Source organism: Calonectris borealis, chromosome 1 (genome assembly GCF_964195595.1).
Source record: "Calonectris borealis chromosome 1, bCalBor7.hap1.2, whole genome shotgun sequence".
Taxonomy (NCBI): Eukaryota; Metazoa; Chordata; class Aves; order Procellariiformes; family Procellariidae; genus Calonectris; species Calonectris borealis.
The window spans coordinates 205,907,222-205,934,995 of NC_134312.1; the positions used below are offsets into that span (position 1 = coordinate 205,907,222).

At 37.7% G+C, this 27,774-nt stretch overlaps 1 protein-coding gene across 1 annotated transcript in view; it reads right to left on the reverse strand.

The window, feature by feature from the left end:
- ARHGAP42 (Rho GTPase activating protein 42) overlaps positions 1-27,774 on the reverse strand; it is a 164,294-nt gene that overhangs the window by 42,284 nt on the left and 94,236 nt on the right. Inside the window, exons 5-7 of the mRNA XM_075140100.1 lie at positions 16,070-16,171; positions 11,502-11,612; positions 4,360-4,464 (exon numbers count right to left, since the gene is read on the reverse strand). Of these exons, the coding sequence (XP_074996201.1) occupies positions 4,360-4,464; positions 11,502-11,612; positions 16,070-16,171 (318 nt within the window). The remainder of the gene's footprint in view (positions 1-4,359; positions 4,465-11,501; positions 11,613-16,069; positions 16,172-27,774) is intronic.

A 27,774-nucleotide genomic window follows, 5' to 3' on the forward strand; every position in this document is an offset into this window, starting at 1 on the left:
GAATATTTTTTGATAGAACTATGGAACCACCATAGTTAAGTATAACATAAATATGCTAGGTAAGAAACAGGTCACAAGTGGCAGAACTGTGCCAAAAGCATGGAAGGCTGTGTCTGTCCTAAATATCATGTGTAACCAGGCATCTGACCAAGCAAACAATTAGATTCAAAGGTGGGTTATTCATATTTGCTGATATCTATATGCATGTAAATGGATATTTTTTCTAATTGCATTCAGTGGGGCCAGGGTTTCCCTCTACACACTGAGCACGGTCTAGCAGAGGAGAATTATGAGGTGCCAGAGGTTTGACAGGTTGCTACTAATATACCAGATGTTGAACATTTTGTTCCTACAGGTAATAAAAAAGAATAAAGATTTTTGTAACGTTTCTGCAAAGTTATCTTATGGACTCTAATCCTGACTAGTCAGAAAGATACTCTCAGGACTTTATACGCTGGTAAATACTTTCCCCTCTTTGTGGGCCATTCATGGAGTTGCACATGAGTAGTATAATAATACACATGTTAAATCTTCTTCTTGAAGACATACATTATTCGATTGATTATTAGAGATGGAGGTAAAATTCTTCTCTGAACTTTTCAGATGATATCCTTAGGGTGAAGTATCAGTTCAGACCAAACTTAACAGAGGTCATTTTGAAACCTTCGACAGGGACATGCCATTGAAAAGAGGAACGTCCCCATTTCGAGAGCTTATCTCTGTTTGTCTGTTAAGTTTTTAATTACTACTTCTAAGCAGCCAGGACTTTGTATCAAATTATAGAAAACAAAGCCAAATGGACATACAAAGTGAGCCACTGGCCAGGTGAAACAGTGAAAGTGACAACAGGTCATGTTAGGACATGGTGACCTGTTAAGAGCTGTCGGTCTGCCACTACTCTGCTACTCCTATGGTTGTTACTGCTCCTGCTCTAACCTATAGGACAATTTTAAGAACAGAAACAGCAGTTCAGGTCAACTATTCTCCAAGACCTTAACATACAACGCAATGGAAAGGAGTACATTTGACAGCTACAACAGACAGGCTGAACACAATTCTTCCTGAACACTGTCCTCAGTTTGTCTTTCCCTACATAAATTATTTCACTTCCATCTGAGGTTGGGTGATGCTCTGAGTGACAAGTCAGTAGACAGCCCAGCTGGCAAAAGGAAGCTGTGGATCTAGATCTGGAGCCAGAATTCAAACTTCTGTGTAACAGTAGTGAATGATGTTCTGTATCCCTTTATATCTTCATGTATATGTTTCTCTGATGTATAAATATAATAAAAAATAATATCATAACACATTGTTCCTTCTGCCTAACTTTACACCTCCCTTTACCTCTGTAGCCTATTTACAACTTCAAGTTGCAATTATATATTGCTTAAGAAGAGATTAAGTTTAACTATTTCTTAATTATCATTGAAACTGAGAAAATTCTTTAATAATTCCATTTCTATAGATATGTGCATAGAAGATACTAACATATTCTGACTTACACTGCCAGTTTTGATCTGTGCTGCAGGCTCATGCTCTTCTCAGAACTTGCCATATTAAAGTAAATAAACCCCTGGATTGAAGCACATTTTTCACCCTTTCACTGAATCTGTGCTGTGCAACAACACTGACCCCTTGTGCCTTTATCTGAAAGAGTCTTAGCAGCAAACTGAAAGTAGCAAATACATAACTTCAAAGGACAAGGGCCTCTGACGCTCTACAGACAAAGAACATTTGCATTTTGATCCAAAAGGAAAATGTTAATCATCTAGGAGGTTTTGCCTTATTTCCCTAAGCAGCATTTTAAATGGGATCTATACCTACATATGAATAACAGAACAAAATGGGAAGGGGCTATGGAAGTGTGCTGCACATGTTTAACTGCAGCAAAACCTGGAAGAGTGCAGTACGCCTGTGTGGTGGATTGACCCTGGCTGGAGGCCAGGTGCCCACCAAAGCCACTCTATCACTCCCCTCCTCAGCTGGACAGGGGAGAGAAAATATAACGGAATGGTCGAGATAAGGACAGGGAGAGATCACTCACTGATTACCATCACAGGGAAACAGACGCGACTTGGGGAAATTAGTTTAATTTATTACCAATCAAATCAAGGTAGGATAATGAGAAATAAAACCAAATCTTAAAATACCTTCCCCTCACCCCTCCCTTCTTCCCAGGCTCAACTTCACTCCCGTTTTCTCTACCTCCCCACCTCCAGCAACACAGGGGGACAGGGAATGGGGGTTGTGGTCAGTTCATCACACATTGTCTCTGCTGCTCCTTCCTCCTCAGGGGGAGGACTCCTCACACTTTTCCCCTGCTCCAGTGTGGGGTCCCTCCCACAGGAGACAGTCCTCCAACGTGAGTCCTTCCCACAGGCTGCAGTTCTTCACAAACTGCTCCAGCGTGCATCTTTTCCATGGGATGCAGTGCTTCAGGAACAGACTGCTCCAGTATGGGTCCCCCATGGGGTCACAAGTCCTGCCAGCAAACCTGCTCCAGTGTGGGCTCCTCTCTCCATGAGGCCACAGGTCCTGCCAGGAGCCTGCTCCAGCATGGGGTCCAGTGGGGTCCTCCACGGGCTGCAGGTGGATATCTGCTCCACCGTTAACCTCCATGGGCTGCAGGGCGACAGCCTGCCTCACCATGGTCTTCACCACGGGCTGCAGGGGAATCTCTGCTCCGGTGCCTGGAGCACCTCCTCCCCTCCTTCTTCACTGACCTTGGTGTCTGCAGAGTTGTTTCTCTCACATATTCTTACTCCTCTCTTTGGCTGCAGTTGCGCAGTTTTTTTTTTTCCCCTCTTAAATACGTTATTACAAAGGTGGTACCACCATCACTGATGGGCTTGGCCTTGGCCAGCGGCAGGTCCGTCTTGGAGCCGGCTGGCATTGGCTCTATCGGACATAGGGGAAGCTTCTAGCAGCTTCTCACAGAAGCCAGCCCCTGTAGCTCCCCTGCTACCAAAACCTTGCCATGCAAACCCAATACAGCCTAAGAATGCAGATATACATGAAAAGTGCTAAGGCAATATCGTCTTCCAACTTTGAGCCAACATATGCCCCTCTAATAGCAAGATGCTACAGAGAAAATGTTAGCGTTTTATTTTCCAATAACCCACAGGGAATGGCAGTTGAGCACAGTAAGGTGCTCTTGTACTCCCAGACCCATTTCATATTGCCCAAGTTCAGGGCCAAGGCACTATCCACAAAAGCTGATGTCAGATCTTCTAAATTGTCGTAGCTTCTTTGATTCTAGTAGAGCTACAAAAATTTCTGTTGGGTAAATATCTTTTGTTGAAAAAATGAAATGGAAAAGAAATGGAGTCACCCCAAAAATACAGCATTTGAAGTAAATGAGAGAATGATAGAATTCCTTCACTCTTTTGTAATTTGTTCTGTACTTTGAAGTTACTTATAATGAAAAATGTAGGGCTGGCCCAATATTAACAGGTTGAACTTCACTTTTTGCCTTAAAAGCAAACGATAGTGGTTCTAATGCAAATTGGGTGTAAAGATGATTTGGGTCTATTTAATTGCATAACACCTGAGTTACACAGTGAAATAAATATACACCTGTATACAGCAGTATGATGAGTGGAAAAGTACGTTGATTAAATGCATTTTTGTTATTCCTAAAAGCTATGGAATTTTGGGGCACAGTTAATCTTGTATGGCTCTTACTACCAAATTCAGACCACTCTACGCAAAAGATCCACCTGCTCAGTTGAGAGTGACTCTCTACGCAAATAACAGATCCTTTCTTCTGGTGGAACTTAACGCTCATGAGAACTGCTCACCGTGGAGGAAGACCCCACCAGTTCTTCGATGGCAACAAAGTAAATCCAGAGTACAGCCAGAGAATGGCTTCCCAAATATGCTTTCTATACAGTGGGAAGCTAGTGGACAGCAGGACAAGCTTTTTGTGGCAATCTGTGATTTTAAAGAAACAAACTGCATCATTCTATACCAGTTGAAGCATTTTTGGGACATCCATTTACTCCAGAAAACAGGCTCCAGTCTCAAAAAAGCATTTACACATGTTTAAACCTATCTGGACTACTGTGTTTTCTAATCAAAACTTGGCTGCTGTCCTGCTTTTCTGGTTCTCGCTCCCAAAATTTCGACCTGGAAATCATAAATTAACTATCTGAAAATGAATTTTTCTGAAGTTACTTGTTGATAGCAATCTTCATTACATTAACCTTACCAAAAATAACTTTTGCCTATTCATATATTAATTTGATTTCAGCTTACTAAAACACTGCAAGATTTAGAGTTCCAATAAAGTGCTTCGAGTCTACTTTAATATCCTGAAATTAAATTAGCAAACAAAATGGTGTAAACACAAATCATCCTTACATTCTGCAAATTGAACTGCAGCTGCTGCTTGTATGGTGCAAACTCCTGAGCCAGTTCATATCCTTCATGGTAAAATGTAAATAATCCTTGAAGAAAGGCCAAGAGCTGAAAAGGTAAAATTGAGAAGCATTATATATTTTTAACATGTGCTCTTAATGCTATATAACACAAATATAACAGAACATACACTAACTTACAAGGAATAGGTATTGCCTGCAACAGTGAAAAATAGTTCTTAGCAACTGCTACACACTTTTTCTATTCAGGTGAATATTTTTTACAGTTGATTTTCTATTAGTTTTCATCAGCAAAATACGGCAAACCATCAGTAAAAAACATTCTGTGTTTTAGCTCCTGGAACACTCTAAGCTTTCTTTACTCGCAATAGCAAAGCTTTGCTAAGCAAGGAATCCATGGTCAGACCTTAAGAGAGAGAGGTGTTAAACACGCTTTTGCATCATGAAGTTGTCATTTCCATAATAATTTAATGCACTGTCCTAGTCATTTTATCCAGTATTTCAGCTAGAGTCTTTGATGGTGTGCATTTTCCAAGTTCATACTTTCGGAGTTCAAGGTTTTTTTCTTCAAAATAGTTTTTCACTTTCTTCATAGTAATTGGTTAGGCTATGACCTATTTTCCACAAATGAGACTCTTGAAAGTATGTTTTGGACAGCTTAATACAACACAAGAAATCCAGACTATTTCTTCCTGTTCTGAACAAAATGCAAACTCTATCTGGTATGTCTGTGACTGACTCCAACAGAACAGTTAAGTCTGTATATATCCACTTGAAAATTATTTTTAAAATTTGCTTTAAAATGTTTAAGTAGTAAAAAGTGCAACTAGATTTTCTGAAATTCCAGCTGTTGAATTAATGCATTCCTACCACCTATTAGTTTTAAAAGCCTTCTAACTTATTCTGTTCTAAATTTTAAAAATGTTTTGACATTGCTGTAAGTCTTCTTACCTGCTATTAAATAACAAACATTTAATTTTTTATTATAGACTGTTTTCTTTGTATATATAATTTACCTTACAGACAACCAAGTAAAGAAAACAACAAAAAAGAGATATTAACTTGGATGTACAATAACAAAAGCTATAACAACAGGACAGATTTATCTTAGTGTATTACAGCCATTGAAAAGCTAATCATCTAGGCTAAGTAACTGGCTGTCCAGGCTGCCTCCTAACTCAGTAAAAAAACACAGGTATTCAAGAGCATAATTCTTTTTCCTTTTTCAGCCTTCTCTTTCAGGATGGGTTGAATGATCCAATGAAAACATTAATCTCTCTCCATCAACTACTGAAGTAGCCTAGACTCAAGCAACAAAAATGCCATCATTCATATTTAATGCACTTTTCTTTGTGTTACCAGTACCATAGATTATTGTAAGTGAAACAGCTTAAAAATGTAGCTTTTACTGTGTTTATATTTTCTTTAAATTTACACTCAGCCCTACTTGAAGAAATGCAGTTAAATTGCTCTGCCTCCCTCTTTCCTATTGCTCACTAAGAGACTGCTGTACTAAGGTAACACATATATTTCAGGGGAATAGCTAAAATAATATTTTGCAATTTTAGAGTCGCATCCATTCCAGCATCGCAAGACATTCCACACCCCTTAACATGCAAACTTCCACGTCTTGACAGATGAGAGATCAAGGACGCTCTGGCATCTGAGCCCTTCAGTTGAGCATCTCTGCCTTGGGAAGCCTGCTGGTTTGCTGCATTAGTAAGTTAAAGCAGTTTGAGGCTAATAGACCATCAGTCTGGAACAAACAGAAGTGTGGCATGGCTGGGAGAAGGACTTCCCCCTTGGTTTTTACTGGTATTGCAGGATAAGATGAAACCTTGGCCTCAGGCAGAAGTGGTGAAAGCCCATGCCTGCCCAGTAAATCGGTCATGGAGCCTGCAGAACTGATAAGGTCCGTGGGCATAAAAGCCACTTTTTGTGGGGCCTCTACAATGGGTGTGAATTCCTGAACCGCATCCCACCACCAAACAAACAATGAAGGCAACACAGTCAAGTGAAGGTCTCCACAGCTTGTGTACATTGTCTCAGCCTTATATGATCATCTGCCCAGCTGAAATCATTACCTCAGCTAAGGACCTGGCCCTGCAAGTCTCTTACTGGTTATTCAAGTGGTTCTGAGGAAGGTCCAAATACAACAATGTATCTTAAAATCTCCAATTATGTAAACGGATAGAAAGAGTTCTACAATTTTAAGGTTTATAATGTAATTCTAGAAAGAATTACATAAAAGAAAGAAAACTAATCTTCCTTTTTTATGAATAAAGTATAAAATAAGTACGTAAATTATAACCAAGGCTCTGCTCTGGCTCCAGCTGTGCAAAGCCCCTGCACACAGTCTAGATCCAGTTACTCATCCATCCCCAACTACAGCTCCTTCAGATATAGCAGCATAACTACTCCTGTGCTTACTCTGACTTGTTTCAGTCAAAAGGACGTGGATTAACTTAACCTGTAGGTAGGAGCCTGCTGCTAAACCCACCCCTTACAGCTAAAGAAGCATTGCAGGAGCAATATGAGCACTCAGCAAAACTGCAGCCGGAGCAGAATGTTAGAGCACACCAAAATTACAGTAAAGGAACTCGTGGGAGAAAGTTTCAGTATGTCAGCTTATGCCTGAATTTTAAAGATCAGTTTAAAGGGCATTTCTGGAGAATTTACTACAAACCGTTTAAATTTCAGCTTCAATACTTAAAGAAAACCATTTTCCACCATACAAAACACTTTTACGGAGTACATGGAGAAATACTGAGGAGGGAAATATTTAACACAAGATGGCACCAAAGCTGAATTTATCAGAAAGCAAAAAAAGACCAGCAAAAAAACCCCTGAGGAAACTCTGAATGCATTTTAGTTAAAGTACTGCTCAGGTATTCTAGCAGTTGTGCATTGCAGAGGATCTGGCCTTGAGGTTCTCTTGGTCAAATACTCTCTGAGCACTTAGAAAAACAGGAATAAAAGAAAAGTAAAAATATGCTTATTTTATGCAAGTTCTAGACCAGCTTATTAAAGTTCTGTTTTGAAACAACTGACACTGAGAATGGTATTTGCTTCTATGTACATGTCACTAGTGGTGGAAGAACAGGGATCAGAAAATGCCCTGTACCCAACAGGCCTGTGCTGTTAAGGCATCTTCATAACCACTTCCATCAGGACAGGTACAGCCATAGCATTGCATGGAGGAGATCTAAAAGCCGAGGACTTTTGCCCTAGGCTTATGCTCACAGTGGGGTTTTCTTGTTGCTGGTCTTACAAGTGGCACTGCTGCTAAAGGCAGGCTCATAATTTTAGAGATTTATATTAAACAATAAAGAAAAGAAAACCAGCCCTTTTTTCTTTCAAAAAAGATTTTCAGAATGTATTTTGAGGTGGTCTTCACATCTAAAGAGCTGATTTGTTTCACCAAACATCACATAAAATGCCTGATGTGTTCATAACAATGATTTTTCATTTCAACAAGTGCCTTATAGTTACCTCAATCTGAGTATCTAATCAGTCACATCAATGAAAAGCGAGGTCTGAACTCCGTAATACAATGCTACTCACTACCCTAGCGCCACAAGGATTTCAACACAGAACCTGAAACAAAATCCAACTACTTCTTAAGACTTTATTTATTTTTATGTAGAGCTGGTGACCTCAAGACTGCCTGGTCATTTCATTCTCACAGGAAGACGACTGTACTTAGGTTTCAGATAGGGGAGGAATTTAACCTTTGGCCTGCAGCACATCAGCCAGAAGTCCCTGTCTCCCTGGTTTCATTTTATTTATAAGTAGATAGCACCAGAAGGTACTGATCCATCAGATTAAAGTGAATGTAGTTAATAATGTAGAAAATCCAAGAAAGAGGAAATTGAGTTTAATGTCCACAGTGAAGTCTCATGGAACTGCATGCAATTACAGGCAGGGTTTTTTGGTTGTGGTTTGTTTTTTTTTTTTGTTTTTTGTTTTTTTTTTTTTCTCTAAATAAACACTTCTGGGCTTTCATGACATTTAACGGACCACCCTCACATTCCAGATAGTTTACTGCTTATGAGCTCTTCCTACAGGCAAGGAAGTCCTGGCATTGCTGAGGGACAAGGTGGAGCTCTAGGAAGGAGTTTGTATTTCTCCTAACAACTGTAACATCCTCAGAAAGCTGCGTTGGTTTGGACGACCTTCTCTGGGCCCACAAAGGCAAAGCTAGTAGTAGAGATTATTGTCACTTACTTTGTTTTGCTGTTTAACTTACTGTAAAGTAAATTTTAACATTAATTTGTCCTTGAGAAAAAGTTTAAGTTAAAGCTTTAAGTAAGTTTAAGCTTTTCAGTATGAAAAGCTTTAGTTTTTTTTTTCCCTTGGAAAAAAAATCAAGATCTAGGAGGATCACAAATAGGCAGCTGTCAGTTACTCACACTGTAGTATACATTAGCAACTCCTTGAGACAAGATGCAGAGAACAGCAGAGAAATCCAGGGTCTGCAAAAAATCCAGCTGCAAAAAGACACTCTAAATATTATAATCCTCTATTCAGAGTAGGAGTCATTAACATTTTGTACCTTAAAACCTCTCCCCACTCTCCTCCAGGAAGGAACATTCTCCATTCCTACCAACTTCTACTGTCCTACTGTCCCAGGTGTAACCCACCTGGCAATTTTTGCTAGGCTACTTCTCCCACTCTGGTTTCCAGACCACCCTTATCTTTTGGCATAGACAAACTGAAGGTCTTGGAAGGAGCTCCAGCAGATCATTTGCTTTTCAAGTTCTATTCACTTGTCATGAACTTACCTTTCTTCCGCATGGGCATCACAATTTCTCCTTCACTGCACTAACAGCCTTGTTTTTATTTTGTTAAACTCTCCTTCAAAGAGTCTATTAGTAACATGTCAGACTGAGAAATATATGGAGACGTGACACTGAGCTGATAAATCAGAGACACAAGCGGCACACGTGCTAGAGGGCCCCACAATTAGCAGAGCTCCTGAGGAGGAATGTCTGTAAAGACACACCACCAGGCATCTTCTAGCATCTGAATATCCACTGAGCACACAGAGGAAAATGAATAATATGGTAATTCTTTTGATATGTGATTTTAAAGTGTTAGGCTTCGTCTTTATCTACTTGCGCCTAGCAGCATATGATCGTATTTCCAACATCGCTCACATAAACTATGCATTTTTAGAAAGCCTATTTTGAAGACTTTTTTTTTTTTCTTTGTCTCATGGTATTGCTGATGTGCATTATAATCCTCATGGCATACTTTGCCTTATGGGTTTTAGTAAATGCTTTTATTCCAGCATGTTGTATGCAACAGACTAGAAACAAAAAATTAAGAATTTTGAAGGTTCAAAATTTTATAACTGATGTTATAATTCAAGCTCCATTTATATTCAGATTGATTATACAAAATTCACACCTGGAGCCAGAAGACAGTGCCTGCAAGGGCTATGATTATCCAGTCACCAAAGTATTTCCTGTATCTGTGTGCAACAAGCAGTGTACTGGGCTAAAATGCCTACTGATTTGACACGGGATGGCAACCGATCCACTCAAAAATAAATTTTACCTACTGGATGTGCACACCTGGTGACAAAAAAAACCAGGTCCACAAGACTGAGTTTACCAGTAACCTTCCCTGCTTGCTTGCTCAGTATCAGCACAGATGAATTGATAAATTGCTCTTTCATTTTGGTAATTCATAGCTGCTGCTGTAATGGCTGACATAGTGTGGGGACAGCTCCTGGCCAAAAGCTCAGTATCTCCAGCTAAAATATATAAAATGAAATTTATTTTTCCTCTCTGTCTAGCACATAGGATGAACGATGCCCCATTTTAACTATATGCAATTGCACAATAATATTTCCCGATGTATAAAGTCTCTCAAAACAGAAAGTTTCTATTACTTTAAAGGAGCATAAAGTCTCCTATACCAGGGTCAGAGTTAGGTCAAGATTCCTAGATTTTTCCAGGATGTGAGAGATTTGCAGAAGTAGACAGAGAGAGACACTCTGGATTAATCTGTGACAGGTAGAAAAATGTTCTTATTTAGGAATCTGAGCAAAGTTTTAGTCTCTAAGATTTGGCAGCTGTATGCCATAAAGATAGGATTTCTGTAAGTACTGCTTGCTGAATCCAGGTTCATTAGTTTGCATCAACTGTCAAACATTCACTATACAATATGGAAAGGAAGCTCTTGGTGACATTGGGTGTTAGAGATGTAATTCAACCTGTTTCACAGTCAAGAGTGCTGCTTCGGTTAGTTACAAAGAAGCTGGAAGATGGTGTGGAGAGAGAGAAAAAGTTATACTTGTCATGTTCCTCTCTCACAACTGATGCTCTGCTAAGCTCAGTATGCTTAATGGGAAGGGACAGGTGACATTGGAAGTTCTCTGTCAAGGGCTACAGGTGCTAACTAAACAAGGCAATTGGCAAGCTAGTCCTGTATGACATGAACAGTAGTAATACTACTAATATACCACAGAAATATGGTAGCATATCATATTGAAGCAGCTTTTGGTACTGACTGACCCAGAAGATAGTTAGGGGTGGGGGGCTGAAACATCCAGTCCAGGGGAAAATCCCAGATCTAAATATGGACTTTGAAACACAACTTTATCTTCCTCTTTTATGCTGTGTCAACATATGCTTTCTTTTATGTGCAAAGTAAACTAAAGACAAATGACTCCACCAACAAAAACATAAACTTACCTATCCTACAGAAAAACTGATTTTTCACTTTATGTCACGTATTACTCGGAAAAACATATGTGTACACTGCCTACATGGAATATTTAAATTCAAAAAACTGGCTCAAAATTTCAGACATGAAACCATGGTATTAGGAAACATCCATTATGTGTTGCAGAGACACAACGTTACATGTTGTCCCATTAAAATGTTATGCACACTCCAAGTCATCAGACGTTTCACTTCACAGTAGATATGATCCTTTTACATAAACCTTTATGTTTATTAACATGGAAAGTGCCCAAACCAAGATCTTAATGTCTGTCTATATACAAACAACCTGTGATCACAATTTTAAAAAGGGAGCAAAAAATAGATATTTTAAATTCAATTTTCAGCTTTAAATGCATGCATCCTAAAGAAAATAGAACATAAAACTTACAGGTTCAACAAATTCAAATTTCTTTTTCTCTTGTACTTCTTGAATTTTAAAAACGTATTCTAATGATGCTTCATAAAAGTTTTGATGTTCTCTGTCAATCTGTGTATCTGCCTAAAAGATAAAATGAAATAGAGACAAAATTCATTTACTCTCATGATTGCTTTAAAAACAGATTTTGTCATTAACAGATCTTCTATAAGATTGCTTTACAAACTTCATGGGGTTCAGTTTTCTTCCTGAAAATTAGAATACCTACTTAAAATACCTAAGCACAATTTTAAGAAGCTAACTTTACACATTTTAGCCTCATGCCTTTTCCCCACGTCTTTTTGATTTCCTCTTCCTTTTTGCACTTTAATATTCTAGTTTTTAGGAGAGCCTGGAGGGAAACAAAGAAAAGTGGCAGCAGTAACTCTGTCCCTGGTATATGGAAAGTTTAGAGAAAGAAATAGAAGAGAGTAGGATAGGAATTGAGAGACAAAAAGATTAATATTTCTAGTGAAATGTTTGAGTATCACATGCACTGAAATATATCTATTGCTCAGCTTCAAAAACCTTCCGAAGAAGTTATTTTCTTTCTTAAATAGACTGTCTTTAACAATGACATCTTGCAACTTATTATTTCATAGTATGAGTCACATGCTTTTGGCATATAAACATATTTATGTCCTTACCCTCATAAATCAATTATTTTTCATGTTTTAATTTTCAAATGCAAGAACTACAAGGCAATACTTGTCAGAAGTGCCTGAATAATACCACCCGACATGAAGATCAAGTAGCAAAACAAAGTCTGCCTAAACAACTAAGGAATTAACTCTTATCAGCTGATAAAGAGTAATAGGCTTTTATCCTCAATTTAAACAAGCCATGGGAGAGGGACCTAACAGACAAGCAGTGTAGTATGTGAATAATGCCTAAAGAAGAGATGCAGATTCCATTTTAATTCATCCTTCTTCATAACAAATCATTTTTTCAAGCAAATCCCTTTTGGGCTGTATTAGTTAGGTTTTGGTCTTAAGTCAAAAAGAAATTGTATCAAGTATCGGCAATATGAGTAAAACCAGTTCAGCTATTTTTGATGTATGTCAGTTAAAATATAGCAGTATGCTTCTGTATATTCTCTAGTTCAATTTTGGCATTAAAAATAACAAATATGGGAAAATTGGAAAAGCTAGATGTTGCCTTCGCTTGACAGCAAACATATCATAAAAAAGGTTTAGTAGTTTTAACAGTAAAAATGCAAAAAGTCAGTGTTTCCCTTCGGGCAGGACTTGGTCATCAATAGCACCCTATACAATTAACATCGCTTCTTTAGTTAAAGACACGCTACTGTCGTGGTTTGGCCGCACAGGCTCTTAACAATATTGATCCACTTCCCTAGTGCAGTGCTCTAGCACCACTTCAAAGCATGGGCTTCAACGATATGTTTCAAATAATTCAGTACTAGCATTTCCTTCCCACGCCTATAAAAAACTAATCAGGAAATTAAGTACAAAATAATATTATGAAGCAGAAACCAAGCACTCAAAATTCCAATAATCAAGTGCTTTACTACAGAATTAACTCTGCCATGTGCCATTCATGTAGCGCGTTCGGCTACTGTTTTCTTTGATACTCCGTGTTAATAGTTTTACTTCACAAAAAAAAAATCACAAAGGCAATGCTACATAGCTGAACAGAACCAGGCGCCATTACTCTGGGACACGATCCAGCAAGTCCTCACTCACAGAAGTGCAGTCAATAAGCACTTGAGACAGACCTCAGCTCTCACATTTAATTATAAGCAAATACTAGAACCTAGTTTTAGAAATAAGCTCTTTCAGGCTTCGACTCAGAAGTAGTATTTAAACACCTAATTAAATCCATCTCTATTCTGAACAGCATTTAAGCAGACTATAGTTGTAATGATACTTACGACAACCAAGTGCCATCTCAAATATGGATGGGTTCCTAAATTAAGGCTATAATCACCACTAGTGTACAGGGACTAAATAATAATTTCCAAAATGTATCTTCTGTAGAAGCTCATGAATTTGTGTGAACACCGAGGATTCAGATATGTAAGAACTACTTTGAAAGTGATTTTAAAGTTTCAAAAGCTGAAAGGATTTTCACATGTTTTTCTATGACTTCAAACTGCATGTAAAAACAAAAAGATTTGATGATGGATATGATTTTGAGTCTCTACTTGTATGATACCTAGTTATAGTGAGTATATTTTCATTGATGTAGGATATCACTAAAATGTATACCAGAACTTCACATAAGCTTGGAGATCGAAGCCTTTGCTCTATATTTATGCCTGATTCTGGAACAGATTTCAGAAAAATAAAATCAGGAGTTTATTAACTTTTTCACATCACTCAATTCTGACCATTTTCTGCTCTACTGTGGACTTCCGTAGGCAGTGAAAAGACAGCATTATGAAGTTTCTTTTTGATGCTAAAGGGAAAAAAGTCTAATCACCTATGTAAACCGCATAAGCAGTCTTGCAGGCTCTTAAACTATCCAACACATTTCAATTAGATGAATATATGCAAACTATTCTCCATAGAATATGTTCAGACCATCAAACTTTAGATGCCTAATTAAGCTGCTCTCAATTGCACTCAAGTGAGATATGTAAAATAGCTCAATACAGTACGACAACTACTCCTTGCTCATCGCAGTACTCTTTAACCCACATAATGCGATGAGGTACCAAGAAACCTCAACAAGTCAAAGAAACAGTAGGTTAAAAAAGTATTATTTTTCAGTAGCAGTCAAAAAATGGTATTCCCATCTCACTAAATGCATGACATCGGCTTGAGGCAAGGACTTCCCTTCCCTTACATTGAGCACTAAAGCCCCAGTTGCCAGCACCGTTCTGTTCTTTGCTCGTGCCCTGTCTCTGCTGGGGGCTGCTCCAGCGAACGCTTCCTGGACATATGGGTTATAAATGGGCCTCACCCCAACCACTCTGGATGTGAGTCAACAGCTATCACTTGGATTTCAGGCCAGGAATTGGTGCTTGGCCTCCTTTTATTTACGATACAGATACAGGCCAAAAGTCTCCCTGGTTAATATTTAATAATATTACCTTCTGCTTATGGTGTGCTGATTCAGCACACTTACAGCTGCATAAAACCGGGGAAGACAGAAATGACAAATTATGCCCTATATGCTTTAGAAGTGGGGCATCCAAAAAAGCAAAAAACTAAGCCTCAGTTACAAGATTTTAAATCCAGAGACGTCACTTAAGGACACAGTGGAAAAATTTACTCTGGTTTTCCATTAGTTTATATACTTGAGCCAAATCTATTGTTATTCTACAGCAGTTTATTAGATTCACAGTTGTTACTTTTCACTTCAGTTGCTGTTTTTAGACTGTAATTATTCTCATGTCTCAAGAGTAAAATATTTTATTTTATTTTATTTATATTCTAGAGTAAATTGATGCTTAAGTTCACTTTTCCACATTTTGGTAAGAAATTAATTTTTTTTTTTCTCAGCGGGTGCTTAGCCTCTAACAGAACTGCTTCTTCATCAATACACAGAATATTTAGGAAAAGTGAAAGGTGTACATATAAAACTCTGACATACAAGTGGCACAATTAACCAATCCTACATAATTAATGTGTTATCTAGACTGATTATTATATAGACAGCTATGGCAATTCAGGATTATAAACATTATTACAAATTTTTAATTGCTAAGCCTCATTTAATTCAAATTATAGTATTATTGGTAACATGAAAAAAAAATCCAGTCACGATTTGTGACCGAGTGATGGTCACATCTTCTGTGAAAACTCCATCAGCAAACTAATCCCCATGATTTAAGAGTCACTGTGACAACAGTAATCCCATCAAAATAATTTTTGACTACTTTTGGCACAAATCCCAAAGTGTCATTGATATCAAATTGCTGGTTTTACTGTAATTTGCCTCAAAGACAAATCATAATTATTTTTACCAGCATACTGAGAAGCCCTGGAATCCTTCTGTTAAACTAGAAGACTTCATGGTTTGTTCTTTTTAACAGGAAAGAATTAGCCATACAGACTCTTCAAAGCTGAAGTTGTGGATACAATTTCAGGGCATGATGCTGCAAGCTCAGAACAAGGTGAAAAAGAGGAAAAAAGAAGCATAAAAAAGCATCATTAAAGTGGTCTCAATTCAGTCTCCCAGATTAAAATTTATGTGAAACAGAAACATAATTTCATCGAGTAATAAATTAAATAGCAAAAAAAGCAATTAATTATTTGACTTTCAAATATTCCACATATACCTTATAAAAGTCACATTTTTATTGTAGTAATATAATTCTGTTGTTGCAACCAATAAACATCAGCTGTACTTGAAGTACACAAAGTTGGACATGTAGAACATTGTCTCGTTAAATATTTAACTTTTATTAGGGTCATATTAATCCCACTCAATAATTTATATTCACAACAAGTGTGCCTACAAGAAATCACCACAATTTTACATTAACAAAATACAGCATGTCTTGAAGAGAACCGGTTTGTTATCATGATCTCTACGCAAATGTGAAACTGTGTAAGGGAGTGTTTAGTGCTTACATCTTGCAAATGAGATTCTTTCTTCTTTGCTGATAAATTTAAGTGCTTCTCTAGGATGGAATAATATTTCTCACTTTCCTTGTCAAACTTCTTCTTCCCATCCTGAAAAACAAAACATTGCCAAGTAAAGTATTTGACTAAATATCACAGCTAACTTAATTTAAAAGAAAGAATAGGTGCCAAAATATGCCTGGTTATAAAGCCATTTTTGTTGGTTCCAGTGTTTTTAGGGTTTAATTCTGAAGTGGGCCTGAAGATACTAGGAGGACTGATTCAATTATTAAATGCATATTATTAAGCAGGATTTTTCCCATAAATAATAAACCTATACAACAGACTTACATAGTTTGCCATAATAAATATACATGAGGTTTTATGTAGGTGGTATCTCGCTAGGTAGGCATTTAATGCAAAATAATCTTCCCCAAGTTTTATAAATGTACCTACCTGTCACATTGTCTTTGCTGAATAAAAACATTGTGGACGAGGTAGGGGAGTATAAAAAAATTGATGATGATATAGGCCTATTCTTTGTATTTAAGACTAATATATGCTTATTTTCCACCCACACTCTTAAAATATGAGGATGATGGAAAAGCACATACGTGGTTGCAAAAGGAAATTGCTCCAAAAGTCTGTTTCCAACAATGTTTTGATATGTCTGAATATTTAAACTTGTCTCATTTAAAAGTTATCCTGCCTTTTTCCTTTCCCACTCCTCTTAAGTTTTTCCCATCATATGCAGACAATCCTCCCATTTCTACTGTAAGACTACTTTAATACATGATAATACAAAAGAAAGCTACCGCTATGAGTCAATTAAGAAACATCCTTTTTTCTGTAATCTAATTTACAATTTATACTTAAAAATTTTTTAAATAAGATATTCTGAAATTTAAATCTGAAATTTAAGAAAAATACAGCTTTCTCAAAAGCTTTTCCATCTTTCAAAAAGTGCCAAATTTCAGGAAACAGGAGAAGGGATTAAAGTAAATAGCCCATCAGAGTATTACTAATGATAAAAACATAATTAATATAATTTTTAATTATAAAATTATATATCCTCTAATTAAAAGCAACCTTCTGCCAGTGACTTTTACAATCTTAGGTAAGTCCTAATGGTTCTTTCTAATGACTAACAAGTTGAATATTTTGAGAAAACAAAGAAAGCTCAAGATGACCAGTCCTACTTACAAATGTGCAAAAGCTATTAATGGTGGAAAAACTAATTACTGGACATAATGCAGTAACATCATCTTCAGAACTGTAGTGATTCTTTTCCTGACCCCTTTCTCCCTAGAAATTGTTATATACAAAACAAATAACTAGCCTGCATTGTAGCACCACCCTGTTTTTCTTTGTCATATAATGGGAAAGTCAGGTCAGTCAGAGAAATAAGAAATAGAAGGAAGAATTTAATGCCATGAATGAAAACTTATCAACTAGCTGTAACAGCAAACCACTTATTGATTAGCTCCAGTGACTAAAGTTCACAATGGTAATTATACTAGATTATAAAACACATCCTATGCTTTCTGTCCTGCAAAAGTTCAAATATATTTGGTATGAAAAATACGCACAATTTAATGTTCTCTCTACCTCACAATAGAAATATCTTCAAAAGACATCATAGGGAAAAGAAGGCACTTGACCCAACAAAATATTAATTAACAATACAGAAAAATTTCCAATGGCATTCTTTATTTAATTGCAGCTATGCAGATATGTGGAAAAAAAGGCAAAAGGAAAAAGGAAAAAAGGAAAAAGAAAAGCTTGTATTTTGCCTAGCAAGGGAAAAGGCGGCATATGAATTATCTTCCAAAATCTTTCCCAAATATATTCTTAAAAGAAAGAGAGAAGGCAGAAGGCAGGACTCGCCAAATGACCAATTAGCCAAGAAATCAACTTCTGTGGGACTGAAATCACAGGTTGGTTCCACAGTCCCAGTTTTCCTGGGTCTTTATGATTAAGCAAGAGCAACCTGAGCATCTCAACATCTCCTTCGGTCACAAACAGAAATCAAGTTCAGCTGATCATACACCACAGATACGTATCTTTTGAATAAAAGGTGCAGTTAGTTGCATACTGTGTTATCTTCTGAGACAATGTTGTTAAGGTGCTGGACTAAAAAATGAACTGGATTATTTTAAAATCAGGTGGCAAAGTCACGATCTTGAGGAAATCCGCGAGTCAAGGGCAAACTCAACGAACACAGTGAAAAATGCAAAGAGAATTACTTTTTTTTTTCTTTTCTCCCATGTCACTGAAAGTTGGGACAGGAGTCTGCCTAACAACAATATTGAAGCCTTTGGTCACAAGCTGCTGGAGTTCAGTGGTGAATACCCTGTCCAGGAGACCATCTACTTCAGAAGGTAACTTGGCATGGTCTTTGACAATGAAGCAAATGACATCTGCTGCACGCCTGGGCTTGACGTTGTGCTTGCCTTTGCTGCCTCAGAGGGCGGACCGAAGGAATGGGACATGGAGCCACGAGCAAAGCTCCTGCAGGATTACCTGTGTCAGACTGGGAAACATTCAGCCCAGCTGGGTCAGCACCAATTCCTTCCCTAATAGATTTATGATACGAGAAGTAGGTATTCCTGCTGCCTCATGAACTCAGAATCAAGCTGATATACAGGTAATGGATGATCCTAAGTCTGGTCAGGCATTTGAGCTCACATTAACATTAACATAACCTTTACTAACAAGAGCTGGAAAAGAGTTTGAAGTCTAAGCTGCTTGGTGAGAGTCAAAGAGAAACGTGTGAAAACGGGACTTGGCCATATGAAATAGGTCCTGTTCTATCATACAGCATGTCAAATGCATGTCAATGCCAAGAGGGATGCATTCACACATTTAATGCGATTCCCAGTGCACCAAATTCAGCTGCTTATACTTTGTGCTAACATCTACAACAAAACCTGTGAATTACATATCACATTATTTATTAGTAAGTTCTTACACCAGTTAAATTAAAGAGAAAACTAACAATTTGGGGCTTCCTTGATCCCAGGACAACCTCTAGTCCGAGCACATTGTTTCCAGGGACAGCACATCCTATTCACTTCTTCCTTTTGTTTCCAGATTTTAACACAACAAAATTTCTCCCTTCAAAGCTGGACGCGGACAAAGTAAGGAGAATAAATTGAAGTAGACTGAGAATAAAGATCACTTGGCAGTTTTGACTGCATTAGTGTCTTTATTTGGTAATACTTCTGGGAACAAGGGTGCAGTGCGAGCAGGACAGTGTTTCTGGCACTGTACTGATCGCTCAGACGTGTTTCTGGGAAAAGTCTAAAAAACACTGGCCTCAACAGGTGAGTGAGTTCCTTCACTTGAAATGTCCTCTGCTATGCCAGTAAAAACCACATATTTGAATGTCCTGAAGCCTCTGAAAACTGTTTACTTCATAAAAATTAACAAAAAAAATACACTCAAAAGTAGGTGATTCATTTTCTGGAAGAGAAGAAACACTTCAGTTTATGCCAAGATAACTCTCACCTCGCTCACTCAGCTGGTGACTCACAGCACACAGGCGCATCCTAAGTGGAGTCAGAGACTTATCTCATTCCAGCTTTAGTCTTTTCTTTTGCAACCCTCAAAACACTCTTATACACAGCTGCTGCCCAAATTAATCATCTGAATCCTGGTCCTGGCAATCTGTGCCCATGAGACAGAGAATCCTGCTTTTCCACAAGCCAGAACGTTTACAAAGAACGTTTCCATCTCCTCAAAGCTTAGGAGACAGAGGATTGCTTATGCCTCTAGATTCCACATTGGATCAAACCCCAAGGAGAAGAGAGATGTGGCTGGATAAGAAAGCTCGTGCTGTACTGTTACCAGAACAGACAGCAGCAGCCATGACACGAAGCATAAGGTAGGTGGCCATTAGGAAGATGCTATTCCTGACCTCTGTACTATGTCTCTTACTCCCTTCAGCCTCCAGCTACCTTTCTTCCTTGCACATCCTTCCTGCAAGTAATCCTCATTCTTCCTCTTTGCCCTTGAAACTTAGAAATCATTTCTGTCAAAATATCAGCTACAACATATAAAAACCCATGTGAGACAATTAAGAGGGTGCAATAGAAAAAGACAAATTACAAAATACTAATTCTTGGCGTATTTTACACTGATGTGTAAGTCATCAATACCTTTTGTATACATCAAGTTTTGCAGACTCTACGCACTGTAAATGTCTCTCTAAAGTTGTTTAACCGTTCTCAGGTGCGTCAGGTCACTAAGCCTTAAATCAGTTCAAAAATATTTACAGTTTTAAATGGCTCAAATTTCTAATAACCCCATTAGGAAAGCTCTTAACCAAACGCTCAGCTTCTAGCATGTAATGGAGTCTTAGTGATTTCCACTACCCTCTTGACAGAGTCAAGTCATGTAATACCAGATCCAGGTTTAATTCCTGGTTTTGTTCTCTCTGCTTAGTTTTCCTCTACAGTTTTACTTCAAAACTGATTATACGATCTCCAAAAAGAGAAAATTACCTTTTCAGAAATAAATTTTGCTCAAGATACTACTAATTATAGACGTGCCAGTTAGAAGTTTAACTCAAAAGATGTTCTCCTATCCCTCTTGTTTTACAGAAATTTACGGCTGTGAAAAGATCAGACATCAATTATTAAAAAGCTGAATCAATTGAGTCAGATAATTTTTTTCCTGTTCAGAAAGATTTTGATTCCATGCTGTAACTAGTCATATGCATGCAAGGAATCACTGGCACGATTTCTACAAATTTTAACCACAAGTTGTATTTTTCGATGTAAAGCAGAAAAAGTTATTATATTTTAAAGCTGACTTCTCTTTTCTAGTGGGAACACCAAGAAATCAGATTTTTTTTTTTAATGGTCTACGTCTGCCACTACTTTGTGTCCAGTATTTTACATCAAAATTGTTATATGTATCTTCAGAATTATTATATAAATTATTCCTCTTTATTTTTCTTAAAGAGCCTTTGCCATCCTTCCCCTTTCTTTCCATTTTTTCTAGTTGCAATGACTTTTGGTGCTATACTTGTCTATTAGCATATCTTAGCTAAATCTTACATCTGTCGCTAAATAAAATATTTTAACTCTCTGTTTGTCCCAGAATTAATATTTAAACTTTAACAGGCTAAACTTTTAAAACAGAAGAAACGTGTGCATTTAGTTCACATTCATTTTCAATAACAATATCCTTGTGCAACCTTAAAATAAACATGTTTTGTAAGAGGTGATTTTCAGAGGACCAAGAAAGGAAATGAAATAGAAACATTGCAAAAAAACTATTTGGAGACAAAATTTCAATGAGAATCCCTCACTTAATTAGGAAACAAGTGAACGTTGTGAAACATAGCTGTGATGATTTCTTTTTTTCCCCCACCCAAAATTAGTACATATTTTTCTCACCAACTCAAGCTGAGATGCAGAAACTGTAGAAATTGGCACAGAAATGCAATAGTAGGACTTGAATATAGATCAAGTCAGACACATTTGCCAATGGAAGAAATTGAAGGTAACGGTGAGCTCCACTGAGATCAATAAAGCCATGTCCTCTTTCTTCCTCTCTGACAACTGCAAAAATGTCGATATAATAACACTTTGGAAATGGTGCATTGCTGGAATCTTAGACTGCAAATATATTTTTCAAAGCCACCTTTTTCATTATCTTCCAAACAAAAATTCAAAATTTATTTCTACAAAGTTAATGGAATTTTGTTTGGAGTTGTAAATTTGGGCGACCATCTCTTACTAAGTAGTAGGACAAAGAGAAGTAGAACTGTAGACTAGAAAATAAACTAAACTTAGTCTTGGAAAGACTGATTTGAGCTCAGATCCTATGGATTTCCTGGAATACGTGAGATCTCGGAGTCTCACAACTTCCATTCTGAGAAGAAGAGAAATAAATTCACCTTCCATTTTATTTTGCCTGAAGTTTTGCTTAGAATTCTTATGGAGGCGGTTGGGGGGTTGGGGGTGGTGGTTTTTGTTTGGTTTTAATAAAATTGAAATTATCAAAGGCCTTTGAGACCACAGACTGCATTTTGATGGATGTCTGGATGGGGGGGATTTTTTTTTGGTAGAGATTTTGACTTGTTATGTGAATGCTCACAGTTCAAGATAAGGCCAAAAGAAATTTTCCAAAAGGAAAAGTGAAAAGGGGATATAAAATTCCTTCCCTCCTCCTCCTCCCAATCAGAATTTAACATATCGTGACACCATAGGGTTTCTCCAAATCTGTGAGAAAGCTAGGAAGTTAAAGGGCATTGTTTATGTATTGTTAGCAAATAATATGAAGTGGAACAAAGTTATATTATAGTTTATAAAGAAATGACTGCTGCTCAATATAAAATAGGGTTAATATAGTTATAAATTATTTATGTTGCTCATAACTGCTAGTGAAAACACTTCCAAATTGAAGCTGAATGCATCATGTAGAAAATTAAATGTCCTAACAACTATAAATCTTTAAATCAACTTTTTACTAAAAAAGAACAACCATATGCAAACCATGAATATCCAGAAAAGAATATGGTGTAACACAAAAATAATTATAATAAAAAGAACATATTGCAACTACGAAGTATAACAAGGCAATAAACCAGGAATAAAAGAGTGTTTAACAGCATTAAAGCTATGAAGACAGATATTAAAAACTGGCAGTTTAAAAAATAACCTCAATTAAAATCAGGTAAGTTATGCATAAAACTAAAAACATACTTAAATCAACCCAAAACTAATTTAAGTTTAGGATGGAGTTCACATCTGTGTAAAATACTGAATAACCCTGCAAGAGATAATTTACTTTCAGGTTCATAAACTTCTGAAGAAAATTTTCTTTTCCCTCTGTAATGCCTTGACAGATCCAAATCTCAGGTACTTTCAAAAGTGTTTCCTGGAAGAGGAGAATCCTACAGCCATTTCCTAACACTTCCCTATTTAATTCCATCAGATGTGTGCAGACAGAAGGTATTTATCAGTGAAGACTTAAAAAAAAAGCAGAGAAGTTTCACTATTTCTATGAGATCTAAAATTCTGTTCAAATTAAGAAGCAGTTACTATTAAATGAACAGATGTGTTTGTAGGATGTCATTTGTTTCTCTCCAGAAAATTCTCTTTTGAAATGGAAAAAAATATTAAAAGTTCCCAGCACTGCTGTGAAAAGACATGCAAACCTGCCAATACTGGCAGGTCGCAAAGCAGGACACATTAGACTCCCTGTTATTCAGCTGCAGAGTTGTCTCGAGTTTATTTGGCATTTGCTGATTCCAGGAGTAGCTGCTAGATGTCTGGGAATCTGTTAAATCCCTGCCCAAACGGCAGGACTGGTAAGTCTACACACGTAACCTAGTTTTATTGTTTTTACTGTCTACTAACTATGAAGTATTTTTGCTGGAATATCTTACTTAGGATATTAGCATGTTACTGCTTAAATAATATGCGAAGTTCCCTAGAACTGACTTTTTAAACTCTTCTCTGAAGCAGGTTTGGGATAGTTTCCTGAAGTTGAAAATGTTTTATTGTCTCCTGTTCCTGTACAAAAGCTTGTGACCTTAAATGATTTAAAAAAGAAAGTTGGCCATGCTCTTTAGGAATTCAGAAAGAAGCTTGAATTAACTCTGTACACTTCATCAAAAGTCATACAGAATAAACTGCTCATGCCATAAGCAATGCAGATATTTGTTAGAAATCACTATAGCTATATATGCTGAGTAGAAAGTAAATGACAACAAAAGGTACAACCCAACCCTAAGTCATCATTTACATAATAATAGGAAAAAAGCCAACTCAGATTTGGGGCATGATACTCTTCAAAATAACAGGCAATCAGCAATAACATATGTTGTGATTTAGAATATTCACAATGCTGAAGTCACTGAGCTGGCAACATTATCCATGGAAACCTGTTAACATTGACGCTTACAAAATCAGACCTGAGAGGAGACCTTCTCTGCATGAGTAGAAAGTAGTAGTATTTTTTTTCTCATTATCTAGTTCCAGTACGAACTTACAGAGCTTCCTAAAGTTTGTTAAAAAAAAAAAAAAAATTACAATGCCTTTTATTGTTTCTGCTTCATTTCCATATGCACCAAATTCAGTTCAGTTCAGTTCAGACGACAAAGTGGGGCAAACAGAAAGAAAAGAAGGTTTACAGGAAAAGACAAACATAACACCATTGCACAGGTCTGGCGGGTTGTAGCTGACTCTTTGACGTGGACTGCGCGGACAGAAGAAAAGCAACATTTACAATGGATGATACTGAAGTGAACTGGTCTGAATCATGGGGAAGAGGCAGCTCCAATTTTTGCCTAATCTTCCACATCAGCATCTGGACTAGGCAGGGACAAATCTCTCAGCTTCACCCATGTATAGACAGCTGAGAGTTGGTGTTTCAAATTCAGTAGTCATACCAACCTGTTACCTAATGCTGCACCAACAATGAAGAAAGGTTTGTTTTTCTTCATTCTCTAGTTTTTATACTAAGGACAAAGAAGATAGACTTGGCTTTATAGTTACTAACATAAGCGCAGAGAAATGCTGAAGATACGGTATCCAGCTATGCAGAGTATAAGCACAGTGCAGGGCTGCTACAGGCATGACAGCTTTTGTAGCACGACAGCTTTTGTAGCATGATCTTTGCATTTGACAGTGAGGCTCACTTTCATTGTAACAGTCAGAGTGGTGAACTTCTTCTCAACTACAAAAAGGACATCCAATTTTTAAAACTATATTAAACTAGTCAACAACTTCCCTCGGTCTCCACCACTGCCCCTTTCCTGCCATTGCTGCTTCTCTTTGTCCATTCCTCTGTCTCCCGAAGTGGCCATCACCCCATTCCCCGAGCAGCTACCTTGTCGGCATGCCGCACCTGATGTTGCTGCTCTCCTCACCCCCGTTCCTCCCATCAGCACTGGCTTTCTTTCCTCCCCATGGAGGCACACTGCCATTTCAGGCTCTCCATGCCTCCTTTCCTATGCTAGATTCCCTCACAAATGAAGTGTATTTCGGTAATGTCCCGGTACGCCAGTAAACTGCGTATGAAGAGGCCATTTCATCTGCACACAGTTAGCAACTATCTTCTTTCCTTTGTGCACTTAAAGCAAAAATGCAAAAAAAGCTGCAAAGAATATAATGTCATTCAAATAAAGCAATACCGACCGACTAGCTTACAATGTCACATACTCACTGCTTTATTTTAAAAGCAGGAGATAAAAATATCTTTCTTAAGTAGTAGTTCCTTTTTAAAAAACACTTTTTGGGAATCTCTCTCCCGTGTATGCCAACCAATCAGCCGCCACCCCTGATTTCGGCGAGCCAGCAGCACGTTCAGCACAGCTCACGGTCCCACGCCACCTTCCACGTCATCGCAATGGGACCACAACGCTGATCTGAGGAAGAACTCGAGGCGTGTTATGAGAAAGTTTTTAGATTAATACACACAACTGGGAGCTGTGCTGTTTACAGATTGGAAAAAAAGGAAATGGTCTACAGTTAATGTCAGAAGTGATTTTGTTTTGTTTTGAAAGCATCTATTTTCAGAGTCCCTCTTACAACACTGATAAAGGAACACAAACTATCACTTTGGGGTGAAGAGTCATGCCTCCCCAGTGGTGTTGTTAAGCTCAACCAGTGCTCTCAGTTTACGTCTTAGGGAGGGACGATGATCTTATCAAAACAACCATCAAAACACCCCTTCTTGGCAAGCTCCACAGGGACAAATGGTTCTGTGGTGGCTATTGTAGCCTGAAAGATCCTGAAATAATGAAGCTGGTTCATTTGGTGGGAGGATGGAGTTTTTGGTGTTCCCGTATCTACACCAAGAAACATTAAAGTTTCAGGTAACGTTGCCCATCTTTTGTTACAGTACAGAAGTGATGCTTTCGAGCTACTATCACCCACTACACTTAGAAATAGAGATATTTTATGCTCACTTTGCCAAAAGCAAAATTGCTGCAATGGTGAGAGTGTGCAAGTTTGTATATTCCCAGGCCCCTGCAGAACCTGCTGCATAGACAGAACAAGATACTGGACGAAGGGAAACACATGGCGATATAGCCAAGTGTCCCAATCAAATGATTTTCTATTTAGAATGGAAAATGCAACTCTGCCATAGGTGTGGCATAAAGACCCATAGACTCAACATCATCTGAGTAATACCCAAACATAATAGATCTATTTTTATGCTGTTATCTTAAATGCACCACTGAAGAAAGGGAAGCAATGGAGAAAGAGATCATCAATTTCCCCAAGACTGCTGAAGAAAACCCCAAGAGGTAACAGAATAAGATTAACAGATTAATTTATACCCATGTAAAAAGCCTCATGATTTAAGTGTTAAGTGTTTGGTACGGCTGTGGCACTATACAACATCCATGAGCACAACTCTGAAGTAACCCCTGTAGGGTAAGGGAACGCAGCTGCCTTTCTGAAAACACGATGAATTTGGTTTGATAAAAGATGCCAAAATTCAGGGTGGAGTCCTATTTTGACCGCGGGGGGCAGGGGAGTAGGTGCCTTTGACTAGCTGAATGAAGACTGAGACCTTTTGCAGGGAGCAGAATACTAAACTCCCTGCTTTCTCCAAGTCCTGTCCTGCTCTGTGCCACGGGCAATTGGCCACTTCCTATATTTATCTTAAATCCTCCTTGCGATTCTTGAAGAGTCTTATCAACAACCTTGAGACCTGTTTTTCAGGTGTGGAACGTTATCCTCTGCTGCGGCCGAGAGCAAGGCTAGAAAGGACATAATAGATGTGTAGAGCTACTGTATCCTACTGAGACTGAAAAAAGCTTTTTTTTTAAAAAAAAATTGAGAATATTTGCCAAATCCTCCGTGCCTTGAAGCACTCAATACTCAGTAAGAAGTTCAGTTCCCCTGTGAACTGGAAATTAAGCTTGGAGGTGAATGTCCTTGCTCATACTTTGAATCACGGCTCAGGAGTCCAGCAGGATTCTAGCAGCTGTGTGAGGTCAGGATGCAACCTTCCTGAATCCTTCCTCTGACACTGATTACAGTGGGCTGATTTAAATTAGCAAGAAAAGAGCCTTAATTTAATTAGAAAATGTGCATGTTTTCTTGCATTTTTATGTTCTTTTGTTGTTTTCCAGTAGAAGGGCTGATACTTCCTACCTAAGTTTTTACTTTTTTGTTTTACTAACTGTAGATTTTAAAAAAAATTTTTTTTTTTTTTGCCAACAAAAATACAGTGCATACTCACTTAAGCAGCTCCACCGATTAACACATTTATTCTAAGCCTTAATTCTTACTGGCAGAACACAGTAAATTACATTTCCTATTTACTATAGAGGACTGATTTATTTACCCTTAATTTATATCTGTTTTCTTTTGGATGCAAAAGCACATAATATTAACTGGTTTACTAACAAACAGCTGCAGTTAGTGGATTGAACCGACAAGTTTTTAATCACTGTGTCCCTAATCTTTTAGTTATGAGGTTTTGCTCTTGTTTTTTAAAAGAATACACTAGAAGTGAAACAAGCTTTTAGGATTGTTCTCTTTTTTTCTGTTAACTTCCTAAAAGTTTCTCAACTTTGAACGAAACAGTTATTGAACTGAAGTAAACTGCAATAAGAAAATAATTTTGCTGCATTTGCAGAATGACAAGAGCTGTCCCAAGCAGATTAGTTGCTTCAAATAACCTCTGGGTCCAGGTGCTCAGCCAGAGATATCTCCCAGCTTAATGGTTTGACTTTCCGC